This window comes from Poromitra crassiceps (assembly GCF_964638095.1).
Source record: "Poromitra crassiceps genome assembly, chromosome: 1".
Lineage (NCBI taxonomy): Eukaryota > Metazoa > Chordata > Actinopteri > Beryciformes > Melamphaidae > Poromitra > Poromitra crassiceps.
In genome coordinates, this window is record NC_139623.1 from 102098055 (window position 1) to 102113364 (window position 15310).

Sequence of the window (15310 nt, forward strand, 5' to 3'; positions counted from 1 at the left end):
GCCCCTTCAGCCCTGCCTCCGGCCGTCTTGGCTCTTTTTCCACCGGCCATGCAGCTTGCCCCATTTCACCCTGCTATGGGGCGGCCATGACAGCCGAACGGTTTGCCTCATTTACTCTCCTTACCTTCAATTCCTCTGCCTCTAGTCACTTTTCTTAGTATACATATTCACTAGTGAATATGGGGGCGGCTGTACAAAAGTGACTCTCGGACTCCAATTCCCATAACCCATCACTCCCTCACCTCCAGCCATTTACCCTCCCCTAAGCACACCTGCACCTAATTCTGGACTGACAGTGTGTGCTCCAGACAGCAGTGGAGGAGGCTGCTTTCGTTCTTCCCTATTGATTGCCATGTACAGATGCATTATTTGAAGCCTAAATCATCTGCTTGTACATCTGCATCTGCTTGTACATCTGCATCTGCCTGTACATCTGCCTGTACATCAGCATCAAGGGACCTGCTTTAAATAAACACCCTTGGCATATGTTCCTCTGGCCCTCTTCATTCTAATCGGTGTCCCACTTGCTGAGGCTACACCCGTAACCAACCCACTAGCAGTTTGTACATACAAAGAGCTTCCTTTATGTTGAAGTATTTCTTTTTCCTTGATGCAGATGCCATTTTAAAAGCTTGTAAAATGGCCTAAGTCGCATTGTCTTGTGACTTAGGCAAAAATAAAATGGCCTAAGTCACAGTTAGATTGATTTAGTCACACAATTGATTTAGGCCATTAGATTATTGAGGTAAAAACAGCATTTTCTTTTCAATTAGGATGTTGGCCGTTTTACCAGAGGTGGGGAGCATCCTGAAGAGCTGACTTAGGCAAAAATATCATTTTCGTAAAAAAGTGACTTAGGCCATTAGTTTAGCAAGGCGACGATATGAGAAGATGTCTGAAGATCAGCTTTTCAGACTGAAACCTTGAAACAATCCTTCTGTAAGTGTTGCTGGAGTCTTTAGATGGAGCTTATCAAGTCAGTGAAGGAGACCAGAGGCTGAGAGTCTGGGGCAGAATACAGCTGTCGGACTCGGCCCTCGTCTGCATCATTGAGCAGGTGCCCGTGGTGTAGAGAGGAATTTGGCAGGATTCTATGAAGGTCAATTCTCAAACACACCCTCGAACTGAGCACAGCCCACAACCATGGCATGTATACTAATATTTAATCTAAGAAGGAGAAATCTGAACAAGTGTATGATAAGCTGTGTGTGTGTGTGTGTGTGTGTGTGTGTGTGTGTGTGTGTGTGTGTGTGTGTGTGTGTGTGTGTGTGTGTGTGATAGAGTGTGAGAGAGAGAGAGAGAAAGGGAGAGAAGGTTAATTTCATCCTCCTGCTGAGTGAAAGGAGTTGTGCATTGACCTCCCTTTCCATAAGTGGTAACTATGTTCAAGGCACCTCCCTCATCCATGACCATTTTCCCATTGGCTCTCTGTCTGTGTTATTCCTGCCCTCACTCTCCCTTACCACCTCTCTCTAATTGGCCTATACAGTACAGCAGCTGCTTGTTTTGAATATTACTATCAGTCACCCAGGCTCAGTCTGACCAAAGACCAGCACAGCACTCACAAAGGAGCTTGACCTTTACTCAGAAGTTTTGAAGGTGAGACTTTGCCATGGAGGGTATACTTTCTATAGCCAATGTTTGTTTTTGCTCATTTCTATGGATCCCCGGTAGTAATTTATCTATCTATCTATCTATCTATCTATCTATCTATCTATCTATCTATCTATCTATCTATCTATCTATCTTATATCTATACATTTGGCAATGTGGGCTCTCTGTTAACATTTTTGTCCCACTGATGTCATAGTGACATCACTGATGATGTCATCAGTGTATGCGAGCTGCAGGGCCAAATCGACGAGCTGCAGCGCGAGCGTAGGAATCAAGCGCACATAGTGCACGAGATGCCTAGTTGTACAATAATTACAATAATTAGACTGAATAATATAATAATAATCCTATATAATAAGAATGAGAAGTGTCAGTGAACGAGCTGCAGGGTGGGCGAGCAATCTTATTTACTAGATTGCTAGTAATAATAATAATAATCATCATCATCATCATCATAATAGGCTGCTAAGGGACCATGTTGGAAATAAGTGTCCGCACTTTCACATGTACATCACTTGGATTTTGCTGTCTTTTAATAATCCATAATAGCCATAATCCATGATAAAAATAAATCAATCTACTGCTACTACTATTACTAATACTAATACTACTACTACTACTACTACTACTACTACTACTACTACTACTAATACTAATAATAATAAAACCAGTATTATTGTTGGTGCTATTAATCATATAATTATTGTAATTATTGTTCAATAAGTATAAGAATGGAAATATTACAATATGAGTAGAATTACAGAACATCAATACTCATTATTGTATCAAAAAAGAAGCAAGGTCCAAGGCACTCTTCTGGCAGAAAGTAAAAAGCCTTTATTTACTTAGATGGCTATATCATTTTGAAAAGTTTAAAAACATAGCTAGTGCATGTTAAAAGAGCTGGGACATGACCCACGTGTAGCGGCACAAATTATTGTATCATTATTGTATGTTTAGTAATGTAATGATGTACACTACATTTACATGTAATGTACATTTATATTATATAGCGCTTCACTGTTCACTGTTGCTTTTGACCGTGCTCAAAGACACTTTACAAACACAGGATAAAGCAACTTTAATAAAAAGAGAAAATATTAAAATAAATGAGAGAGAGAGAAAAAAGATTATAGGTCAAAAGCAACAGTGAAAAGGTGGGTTTTGAAGGCTTTTTTGTTTGGAAAGATGACAAATGAGTATCAAAGCCAATGAGTTTTGGCCTGTCAGATGTGACTGGGGAGGGCATTCTAGAGGGAGGGGGCGGCTGCAACAAGGCCCTGTCAGAGCCCCCTTTTTCTCAAGACAAGTTTATGAATGAAAGTAGAGAATGAACAGGAAGAGAGGATGTGAAGTATTTCTTGAAGAGATGATGTGTCAGTGTACACAGAGCACGGGGAGGGAGTGACTGCTGTCCTGACTGGAGTAGGAAGACCGTTAAGGAGCCAGGTGGGATGGTGTCTGTAGAGTGATGGCTGCCACAGGGAAGAGAGCCAGACAGCCTGTAGCAGTAGAATGCAGAGCACAGGCTGGCGTGTGAGGCTGGACTATGGCCTGGAGGCACGGTTAGCTTAGCGTCCTTGTACACCACCACCAGGGTATTACATTCAATACAGGCAGCCAGTGGATGGGATGGAGTGGAGGAGCTTGGTGAGGCTGTAGAACCAACATCTGAAGGCGTTGCTTTGGTTGTGGCTGCAGAATTACATGAGTGCCTTGCATGGCAGTTATATCGAATCACACCAAGACTCTGAGAAGTTTGGGTGGGAGTCACTGTGGTTTTGTCAGGAAAAAAGGTGTTGCAGATGTCAGGAAAAAAGTGCATCTCAGTTGTGTTAGAGCTAGTTTTTGACCCAGACATGACATGTCCCCATGGCAGCCAGGAGCAGTGGGCACTGCAGCTTTTCGGTACAGCACCTGGGGACAAACTTCTGTCGTAGTCATCACTGGTCAGGTGATGATCTTCTGCATGTTTTTAGTGGGGTTTCATACCGATGTTGTATGGAAGAACCCCAGGGGAGAACGGGGAGAACATGCAAAACCCCACACAGAAAGGCCGTTTCATGAGATAGCCCACCTGGGCAGACATCAGTGTGGAGTTGATGGTGGGGGTCAGAAAAGGAATCGGATCAGCAGCAATGACCTTGAGCTCTTCTAAGAACTCATCAAGTATCCCTGGGTGTTAATAAGGTATCACAATGTGAATGGGAGCAGGATGTGTTAGAGTGAAAGCAGAGCATCAAAATGAAGAAATAGTGTGAAATGTGTGTGTTGCTGTATTCTCTGTGGTGAAACTGTACAGTGTGTGTTGCTGTATTCTCTGTGGTGAAGCTGTACAGTGTGTGTTGCTGTATTCTCTGTGGTGAAACTGTACAGTGTGTGTTGCTGTATTCTCTGTGGTGAAGCTGTACATTGTGTGTTGCTGTATTCTCTGTGGTGAAACTGTACAGTGTGTGTTGCTGTATCCTCTGTGGTGAAACTGTACAGTGTGTGTTGCTGTATTCTCTGTGGTGAAGCTGTACAGTGTGTGTTGCTGTATTCTCTGTGGTGAAGCTGTACAGTGTGTGTTGCTGTATCCTCTGTGGTGAAGCTGTACAGTGTGTGTTGCTGTATTCTCTGTGGTAAAACTGTACAGTGTGTGTTGCTGTATCCTCTGTGGTGAAGCTGTACAGTGTGTGTTGCTGTATTCTCTGTGGTGAAGCTGTACAGTGTGTGTTGCTGTATTCTCTGTGGTGAAGCTGTACAGTGTGTGTTGCTGTATCCTCTGTGGTGAAGCTGTACAGTGTGTGTTGCTGTATTCTCTGTGGTGAAACTGTACAGTGTGTGTTGCTGTATCCTCTGTGGTGAAGCTGTACAGTGTGTGTTGCTGTATTCTCTGTGGTGAAACTGTACAGTGTGTGTTGCTGTATTCTCTGTGGTGAAGCTGTACATTGTGTGTTGCTGTATTCTCTGTGGTGAAGCTGTACATTGTGTGTTGCTGTATTCTCTGTGGTGAAACTGTACAGTGTGTGTTGCTGTATCCTCTGTGGTGAAACTGTACAGTGTGTGTTGCTGTATTCTCTGTGGTGAAGCTGTACAGTGTGTGTTGCTGTATTCTCTGTGGTGAAGCTGTACAGTGTGTGTTGCTGTATCCTCTGTGGTGAAGCTGTACAGTGTGTGTTGCTGTATCCTCTGTGGTGAAGCTGTACAGTGTGTGTTGCTGTATCCTCTGTGGTGAAGCTGTACAGTGTGTGTTGCTGTATCCTCTGTGGTAAAGCTGTACAGTGTGTGTTGCTGTATCCTCTGTGGTGAAGCTGTACAGTGTGTGTTTCTGTATTCTCTGTGGTGAGGGCAGTGAAGCAACTACAGTAATAGGCTGTGATGTTCCTAGATGGAATTCGCAGACTATTGTTTTATTGTGACGAAGTAAGGTGAGGCTGCCACTTTATCACCACTGGTTTAGATGACCTGATATGTAAATGCTACTGCTGCCAACCACACGTGATTCAGCTCAATCCCTGAGTATCAGGGTGATCTCCACATATGTGTGAAAGAAGCCTTTAAGCAGTTACACCAAAAGGCAGTTGGCCTACAGAAACCAAGCAGCACTGGGTGTTTACAGTTACGAAAGAATACAATGGTACTGTATGGTTGTATGAAGTAATTCTGCACACAATCAACCCCAGCGCACGTGAATAAATAAATAAATAAATAAATAATCCAGGTGACAGAACATCAGCTAATTCTCCGCACTGACATTACATTACTACACACATATATATCACATTATTACACTTCAACAAGTGCAATGTTGATAGGCACCAGGATACGCTTGGTGTATTCTCTCAAGGACCAGATGTGGAAACTGGCATTGTCAGCCTACTTTGTTCATGTCAACCTGTCAATTTTTAATTGTCACTTCTACCCACATTGTTTGTTGTCTTACATTGCTTCAGGGTTTAGAGTGGATATGGAGGTTTAATTTGTCTCTATAGCTGTCGCACCAGCCAGAGGGAGAGCATTGTCAGTCTTCACCTCGTTTTGCTCTCATTCATGCATCTGACATGTATTCTTTGTGTTGTGCAGTTGGGACTGGGAGACTGGCAGTTTCTGCCCAAATGTCTCCACTGGCACATTGTGTCATATGATTTGGAGTGTTTTCATTTAATGTTCTTTTTTGTGCTCCTGTCTGTGTTGAGTGATTAGGTGATCACTCCCACCTGTGAGTGCAACTTCCACAGTCCTCTCCAGCTGCTCCTGATCCCAATCAGCTGTTCTGGGGTGCATATATATTGGAGTCGGTGGGAGCCAGTCCTTGCTGGATTGTCTGCTTTGTGTTGCTTTGTTCATGTTACGCTTTTGTCATTTTTGGAAAGTCAATCATTGAAATCTCCAGTAAAAGACTTTCAAACGTTTCTTCTGCCTCCGTCTCTGCAATTGGGTCTCAGTCCGGGTTACTCGTTACAGTACAATCCAGCCAGAATGGACCCAGCAGAGTTAGCTCAGCTTCAGTCTGCCATTGCCAATCAGTCTTCTGCTCTCGGCCGCCATGAACAACTGCTGGACCAAGTTGCTGGAGGATTACAGACATTGTCTGGTCGCCTGGACCAAACTCAAGTTCATTTTTCGCAGTTTCAAGCGGCAACGGTTTCTGCCGCCGCTTCGGGCCCTCAAGTGTTGCCACAGTCTCCGGCACACCAGGAGCCCCGACTTCCTCATCCTGAACGCTATTCTGGTGAGCCTGGTAACTGTCGCCCTTTTTTGGCCCAGTGTTCCCTCATGTTTGAATTGCAACCATCCAGTTTTCACTCTGACCGCTCTAAGGTGGCTTATGTCATTTCTCTCCTGGCTGGGCAAGCGAGACAGTGGGCAACGGCGGAGTGGGAGCGGCAGTCCATGGTATGTAGCAGTTTGACTCTGTTTTCTGCTGAAATGAAGAAAATCTTTGATCATCCAGTTGTTGGCAGAGAGGCAGCACAGAGACTTTTTCTGTTGGGTCAAGAGGGACGTAGAGTGGCAGAATTTGCCATTGAATTCAGAACATTGGCTGCTGAGAGTGAGTGGAATGATTCTTCTCTTTTTGATGCCTTCTACCATGGACTTTCGGAGCAGTTGAAAGATGAACTTGCTTCCAGACAGCTACCTGCTAGTTTGGATGAGTTGATTGCCCTTGCTATTAGGATTGATAACCGTCTCAGAGAACGCAAGAGAGAGAGAGGCCTCAACCTTCAGAGATTGTCTGGAGATGTCTGTTCCCCTTTCAGACCGCCTGGAGCGATGGAGCACGAGAGAGCGGCGCGCTCGTCTGCAAGAGGAGAGAGGGAACCTGCCTATGGAGAGCCCATGCAACTAGGGAGGACCGGGTTGGATCCCAGGGAGCGACAAAGGAGGATTCGGGAGAACTGTTGTCTGTACTGTGGGAGATTGGGACACTATGCAGCTCTCTGTCCAGGAAAAGGGCAGACTCACCAGTAGAGGAGAGGTTATTGGTGAGTCATTCTTCTATGCCTGTAATTTCCTCTCACTCCCCTGTGCAGGCATCTCTCATCCTTCAGGACCAGACCATCTCAGTGGCGGTGCTGATTGATTCGGGGGCCGACGGATGTCTGATGGATGAGGAACTGTCCTGTCAGCTGGGGATTGAGACTGTTCCGCTCTCAAGGCCTATTGCTGCTCATGCTCTAGATGGTAGGATTTTCAAGTCTATTCTGTTTAAGACTGTTCCAGTGGAGCTCATCATGTCGGGTAACCATCATGAGAAGATTGAATTTTACCTGATTGACTCACCTCAGATACCACTAGTTCTGGGGTTTCCCTGGCTGCAGACACACAATCCTCAGATTGATTGGGCTTCTAATAATATTGTGGGGTGGAGCAGGTTTTGTCTAGCCAACTGTCTACGTTCTGCCATACCTGTCCCTCTGAGTTTGTCTTCTGCCACAGATGATATTGACCTCTCGAGCGTTCCACGAGAGTACCATGACCTGAGGGAGGTGTTCAGTAAGGGACGGGCGACTGCTTTGCCTCCCCACCGTCCCTATGATTGTGCGATTGATCTCCTCCCTGGCACTGCACCGCCTAGGGGTCGGTTGTATCCCCTCACCTTACCTGAGACACGGTCTATGGAGAAATACATACAGGAGTGTCTTGCTGCTGGACTGATTCGTCCCTCCTCGTCTCCGGCTGGAGCGGGATTTTTTTTTGTTGACAAGAAGGATGGTGGTTTGAGACCGTGCATTGATTACAGACGCCTGAATCTAATCACGGTAAAGAATCGATACCCTCTACCCCTCCTAGACTCTGCTCATGGGCTATTAGAGGGAGCCACCATCTTTACCAAATTGGATCTTCGTAACGCATATCATCTTGTTCGTATTCGGGAGGGAGATGAGTGGAAGACGGCGTTTAATACGCCTAGTGGACATTATGAGTATCTGGTAATGCCCTTTGGTCTCACAAATGCCCCTGCTGTTTTTCAGTCACTCATTAATGATGTTTTGAGAGACATGCTGAACAGATCTGTGTTTGTCTACCTGGATGATATCCTCATATTTTCCAGAACAAGAGAGGAGCATGTGCAACATGTTCAGCAAGTCCTGCAGAGACTATTGGAGAACCAACTGTTCGTTAAGGCTGAGAAGTGTGAGTATCATGTCTCCACGGTGTCCTTTCTTGGTTTCATCATCTCTGCAGGAAGCATCAAGATGGACCCTGCCAAGCTCCAGGCTGTGAGGGAGTGGCCGCAGCCCACCACTCGGAAGGAACTTGAACGGTTCCTAGGCTTTGCTAACTTTTACCGCAGATTCATTCGGAGTTACAGCACTGTGGCAGCTCCACTGAATGCACTTACCTCCAGTGCGGTTCCCTTCAGATGGACGGAGGAGGCTGAAAGGGCTTTCCGGAGTCTCGGGACCCTTTTCACCTCAGCACCAGTGCTCATACACCCAGACACTACTCGCCAGTTCATCGTCGAGGTGGATGCATCTAATGTAGGGGTTGGGGCAGTTTTGTCTCAGCGGTCTGCTAAGGATGGTAAGGTGCATCCTTGTGCTTTCTTTTCTCTGAAGTTTTTGCCCGCAGAGATAAATTATGACATTGGGAACAAGGAGTTGTTGGCCGTCAAGCTTGCCTTGGAGGAGTGGAGGCACTGGTTGGAGGGAGCGGACCAGCCATTCCTGGTTTGGACGGACCACAAAAACCTTGAGTATGTCCAGTCTGCTAAACGTTTGAATTCTAGGCAAGCCAGGTGGGCCTTGTTTTTCACACGTTTCAATTTTTCCCTATCATATCGCCCTGGTTCTAAGAATATTAAACCTGATGCTCTTTCTCGCCAGTTTGTTTCGGAAGCGGAGGAGCCTGGTCCTGAATTCATTCTCCCTGAGTCTTGTAGGGTGGCCGTGGTGAGGTGGGAGGTGGAGCAGAAGGTTCTAGAGGCTCTACAAGGTGAACCTGGTCCGGCATCTTGTCCTGCTAACCGGTTGTTCGTGCCTGCCTTGGTCCGGTCCTGTGTCCTCCAGTGGGGACATGCCTCCAAGTTGTCCTGCCATCCTGGGGTTAGTCGGACCCATGCATTTCTCCGAAGGAGGTTCTGGTGGCCTGCTATGGAGAGAGACATCCGCGCCTATGTTGCAGCCTGTCCGGTATGTGCACGAAACAAATCGTCTCATCAAGCACCTGCAGGTCTGTTACAGCCTTTGCCTATTCCCCATCGTCCTTGGTCACATATTGCACTGGATTTTGTAACCGGGTTGCCTCCTTCTGATGGCAACACTGTGGTACTGACTGTTGTTGACAGATTCTCTAAGGCCGCCCATTTCATTCCACTAACCAAACTTCCCTCTGCCAAGGAGACTGCCGAGCTGCTTCTCCAGAATGTGTTTAGGCTACATGGGCTGCCCGTGGACATTGTTTCGGACAGAGGGCCTCAGTTCACCGCTGGATTCTGGAAGGCTTTCTGTAAACTGGTTGGAGCTACAGTCAGTCTGTCCTCGGGATTTCACCCTCAATCCAATGGTCAGACGGAGAGGGCTAACCAGGATTTGGAGACGGCTCTTCGATGTCTGGCTTCTGATGACCCCTCTTCGTGGAGTAAGATGCTCATATGGGTTGAGTATGCACATAATACCTTACCCTGTTCTGCTACTGGATTCTCTGCATTTCAATGTGCATATGGTTATCAGCCCCCTTTGTTCCCTGAAGAGGAGATTGAGGTTGCAGTGCCCTCTGCTCTGGAGTTTATCAAGCGGGCTAGGAGAACCTGGAGGAAGGCCGTACTGGCTCTTCGTCGTGCTACATCCAGGTATCGGACTCAAGCTGATCGTCACCGGGTGCCTGCACCACAGTACATCCTGGGACAGAAGGTATGGCTGTCTACACGTGATATCCCTCTCAGAGTGGAGTCTCGGAAGCTGGCACCTAAGTTCATTGGCCCTTTCCCCATTTCCAGAATAATCAGTCCTGTGGCAGTTTGTCTGTCTCTGCCTAAGACTCTGCGTATTCATCCCACTTTCCATGTTTCCAGGATTAAACCAGTTCGGGAGAGTCCGCTTGTTCCTCCGTCTCCAGCTCCCCCTCCGCCCCGCCTCATTGATGGTCATCCTACCTACACTGTCAAGAGGCTCCTGAATAGTCGTAGGAGGGGAAGGGGTTTCCAGTATTTGGTGGACTGGGAGGGGTATGGACCTGAGGAGAGGTCTTGGGTTCCTGCCCGGAACATTTTGGATCCCTCGCTAATTAGGGACTTCCACAACAAACGCCCAGACGAGCCTGGAGGGTCGTCCAGTGCCGACCCTAAAGGGGGGGGTCCTGTCATATGATTTGGAGTGTTTTCATTTAATGTTCTTTTTTGTGCTCCTGTCTGTGTTGAGTGATTAGGTGATCACTCCCACCTGTGAGTGCAACTTCCACAGTCCTCTCCAGCTGCTCCTGATCCCAATCAGCTGTTCTGGGGTGCATATATATTGGAGTCGGTGGGAGCCAGTCCTTGCTGGATTGTCTGCTTTGTGTTGCTTTGTTCATGTTACGCTTTTGTCATTTTTGGAAAGTCAATCATTGAAATCTCCAGTAAAAGACTTTCAAACGTTTCTTCTGCCTCCGTCTCTGCAATTGGGTCTCAGTCCGGGTTACTCGTTACACATTGTGGAAGAAGATTGTGGCATCTGCCAGTGGCTTTGACTGTGTTTTCCTCTCAGCTGACCTGGGTTCAACAGGGGCTGCTTGAAGCCACAATCAGGGGTTTTGACCATGTACAACCTATGGATAATAATAATAATAATAATAATAAGTTTTTTTTTTTTTTTTTACTTAAATACAGGTTTATTTTAATCATAGTTTGCCACAGATGCACATTGTAAATATACTCAAAGCATTTCTGGTTTACCAATAAAGAAGCATTAGTGCACACCCCCACCCAATTTTCCAAAATGCAGCAGGCATATTAACAATACAATAGGATGGCGAGTTAGAGCAGAGTATGTAAAGTAGGAGAAGAGTATATTGGTGAAGTAGCGTTACCGTGGTTACTAGTCCCACAGGGGTAAAAGTGGATCCAGATGTTGGAGCCTTAATGATTTCACCTTCCCTATTAAAATCTCTGCTATACGTAATGGCCACACACACACACACGCTGTTAGTCTTAAACTCAAAGGTCAACTTGAGAATGGAATCTCTGTAATTATACAGACTTTTAGGCTTCAGGTCAGTTAGTCATGTAATGCTTAGTGAGATAATGTGCTTCATCAGATGGCCTCTAGAGGGTGTTTTTAAGATGAGTTTTTCCTATACAGAGGCAGAAAATCTAAAGTTTAATAAAATGATGGATAGAAATGATCTCTAATACCTTCACGTCATGTCTGTGATGAGATGTACAGACAGCAGATCAGTGTCTCCCAGTAAGTGAAATTTAACATCCCACAGTTAGTAAAGGGTTCGGTAGACAGTAACTGTAGACAGTGCTCTACTACTGCTAGGTTCTATTCTATTCTATTCTACAGACTTTAACGTTAGGTGGCTTTAACGTTACCTTGTGGTATTTAAGAAACGTTCGTGGAATTAGGTCATTTAACTGTGTCCCAGTGCTTCAGAGCATAAAATTGAACATGCACCGTTGGTCTGTTCAGGATTTGTGTGTGTGTGTGTGTGTGTGTGTGTGTGTGTGTGTGTGTGCGTGCGTGTGTGTGTGTGTGTGTGTTGGGGTGGGTGGGGGGGATTAGGTTACTACCCATTTGTTTACATTTATACTTTGAATTAATTTGACAGAAACTTTGCATAATTATCTATCTGCAAGCATACATGGAAACGTCACTACCATTGAATTTTGTTTCCGATGCACTTATTGCCGCTATACAACGTTATTCAACATACCGTAATATTTTTTTTTTCCCTCCATTGAAATCAGGTGAAATGATCTCATCCCATTGGTAGAGCTCAATATTACTTGGATACTGCATTTTGCAATGTGTAAGTGTAGAAGAGAGAAAATCAAAAACAACGAGACAGAGCTTGCTGTCTGATCTGAGAGCAGGGTGTGATCACAAAGTCTGTGGTTGAGAGAGGAATTGGAAATATGTATACAGTATATAATATATAATAGCTGATGCAGGAGACAGGTGACAGATGGATAGCTACAAGAGCATTGCTCCCGGGACATGTTTGGAGAATGGCACTCCTTTTTGATCACTTCTAAGCCTGTGAATATTAACACAAAACAACCATACAGAGATCTGCACTACCTGCCTTCAGGCACAGAAAGAGCAACCAGACTTTTCCCTGTTGATTATATGAGCAGGGAAGTACAAGTTGCGTGGCTTCTTATATTTTCCCCCACTCTCCCTCTCCCATCTCTGAATAAATGTCAAGCTTTTCTCTTGCTCTGTAAAGAGGGCAGGCACTCATCAATCTCTAAATGGAAAGGTTAATGCATTCTAATCAGTGACAGCAGGGATTCTATCAAACTGTGGATTTCTCTATTGCACTGGCTTGAATTCAATTGTACATACTGTATAAGCATTAGGCCATGGAAATATTTAGATATTTAGATTGTTTTTAGACATTTACTTACAGCAGTGGTTCTCAAACTCTTTTGTCTTCTGTACCCCCTTTCCCTGATTTCTGAATCCAAGTACCGCATTTACCCAACTACAACATTTTGCTTAGGAAACTGCAAGAGAAAACAAGCATTTGTTGCAATGAATGAATGATAACCCACGGGTTATAACCCATATAACCCATGTTATATTGAAGAATACAACATTACAAATAAGAAATGGAGTGAAAGAGTTGCAATTAGTGCTTCCTGAGCAGATTTATTTTAACGTTCGTTATTTCATGATTTATTCTTACATTTTTCCATTTTCCCCTTTCTCTCAAGTACCCCCAATAGTACCTCCATGTACCCCTAGGCAGGGGCGGACTGCATAATCGGGCACGTCGGGCAAATGCCCGGTGGCCTGGCCTGCAATTTTCTTTTCTTTTTTCTTTTCTTTTTTTGCAGGCCAGGCCAGGCCACTCACTGAACAGCAGGCCAGGCGCCGCCTACTGGTTTACTAGTGGTTTTATTACTTTATTCAGGGTTAAAGTGGGTGCATCTCATTGTAAAATTGGACTTGGCCCAAATTGGGCTTCAAACGGCCCAAATCGGGCTTCAAACGGCCCAAATCTGGCTTTAAACGACCCAAATTGGGCTTCAAACGGCCCAAATCGGGCTTCAAACGGCCCAAATCGGGCTTCAAACGGCCCAAATCTGGCTTTAAATGACCCAAATTGGGCTTCAAACGCCCCAAATCGGGCTTCAAACGGCCCAAATTCGGCTTCAAACGGCCCAAATTGAGCTTCAAACGGCCCAAATTTTTCGCCACCGCCCTTCGGACGCCGGCAAGCGCGTCGGCCCGTATCAGCCTGGCCTGCTTGGTATCTAATGCCCGGCCTGATATGATCCCAGTCCACCCCTGCCCCTAGGGGTACACTTACCTCAGTTTGAGAACCACTGAATTACAGTATCTACAGTATGGCCTTTTCTTCTTCTTGGATGCCAGGGACTGTGGCCAGTTTTGTCGGTTTTTAAGTAATGCAAAGGTCAAGCTGTGGCAACTTGAGCAAATCTTATGAATTTCCCTCTCTAATAGTAGACATTTCAGCTTCTCATTTGGTCATGTTGACATACATTTCCTGTAGTGAGGATGCAAAATGAAGGGAGATATTTTGAGTTCCTTATTATGCACTCATTTGCAAATCTACATTTTAGTACATATTCATGAGGGCAATGCAGAGGCTAAGAGAAATAAATCCTGAATTATTTAGTATGTATTTCACATGAGATCCATCCAATATCAACAGAATTCAAATTTACCAAGCGTTTGACGTTGCCTTGTGTGTTATCTCGCATCAACTGAAGGTCATACAGCTAATACACACAACCGCAGACGCCATGCATTCTGCATCGTGGTGGATGCACTCTATACTTAAGATTAATTTAATCAGTCGTGTGAGAAAATAGTCACCTGTTATTTCTTCTTGTTCCTCCTAGTCTCCATGTGGGTAAGAATGACCTCCTGACCTTCTATGATGGCGATGACTTGACGGCCAACATCCTGGGCCAGTACAGCGGCACGAGGCCCACCTTCAAGCTCTACACTTCCATGGGCGATGTCACCATCCAGTTTCAGTCAGATCCTGCCACCAACATCTATGGCTACAACAATGGCTTTGTGGTCCACTTCTTTGGTGAGGCCATGGTTTGAGAACTTCAATGTTATTGCCGCTCTAAGAACAAGATAATGCACCCTTTCCCATAGTAAATCACCACTGGGTCCATGTTGGTCTTCTGTTTATGGAGCAGCTTCAGGAAGTGTTGCTTGATTTAAAGCATTGAGAGGGACACACTCAGCTGTGCAAGATCATGAGGATAATATACAATATTTGACTCTATCTTAGGGTGGACATTTTACTTCGTTTCGAACTTCGGAATCTCACACTATGCCAAACTGCTCCCTGCAGCACACTGGACAATGTCTATTTTCTCAAAATTGACCCCTATAAAACCACCCATTGCGCCCGAAGGCGTCATTGGCAAATGGCATAGGCGCGGCCACCCGCTCCGCCCTGTGACGAACATGTCACGCCTGCGCCATCTTGCCATAGCGTCACTCTGCTTTTGTCCAGCAGCCCATACAGACGTGTCTGTTTTTCTCTTGACCCTCGACTAGCTTATGGTTAGCTCTTAGCCAGCAGTCACACCTTTCTCCTCGTGTTCCATCAACCCCAACGGGAGTGGCGGACAAGGACGAACCAGGCCCTCTTCGCCAGGACCCACTGCGAAAGCTGAGAGTGTTTTCTCTCATGCTGTATACAACTAGCTTGGTAGTCTCTCTAGCTAGCCAGCCTGTGGCTAGCTATTAGCTGTTGAGTTACGATAGAGCTAGCTTAGCTGCCTGCCTATCACTAGCTTCTACTGTTGCTTGCACCTGCAGCCTGTTAGATGTTGCTAGGTTAGCTGAAAACCCCTTCGTGGCTTTTTTCTTTCGCCTCGCTGGCCAGGCTGTGTCCTCATGTCGGTGCACCGCCACCGGGCCGCTGCCGTTCGCGGGGAGATGCCTTCGAGTGGCTTGCCCGTCGTAGCCCGAGCTCCCGCTCGGGCCACGGAGCGTGTCGCCTCCTGCCAGGCTGGGCTCGGAGGCCTCGCTGGAGTCGCGCCCAATGCAGAGGGGCGACTCCCCGGTGC

At 45.9% G+C, this 15310-nt stretch overlaps 1 protein-coding gene across 1 annotated transcript in view; it reads left to right on the top strand.

The window, feature by feature from the left end:
- Nucleotides 1-15310, top strand: part of LOC310772375 (seizure protein 6-like) — a gene marked incomplete at both ends in the record, with an annotated part of 161324 nt that overhangs the window by 134468 nt on the left and 11546 nt on the right. The window contains one exon of the mRNA XM_083632160.1: nt 14117-14313. Within this exon, the coding sequence (XP_083488286.1) occupies nt 14117-14313 (197 nt within the window). The remainder of the gene's footprint in view (nt 1-14116; nt 14314-15310) is intronic.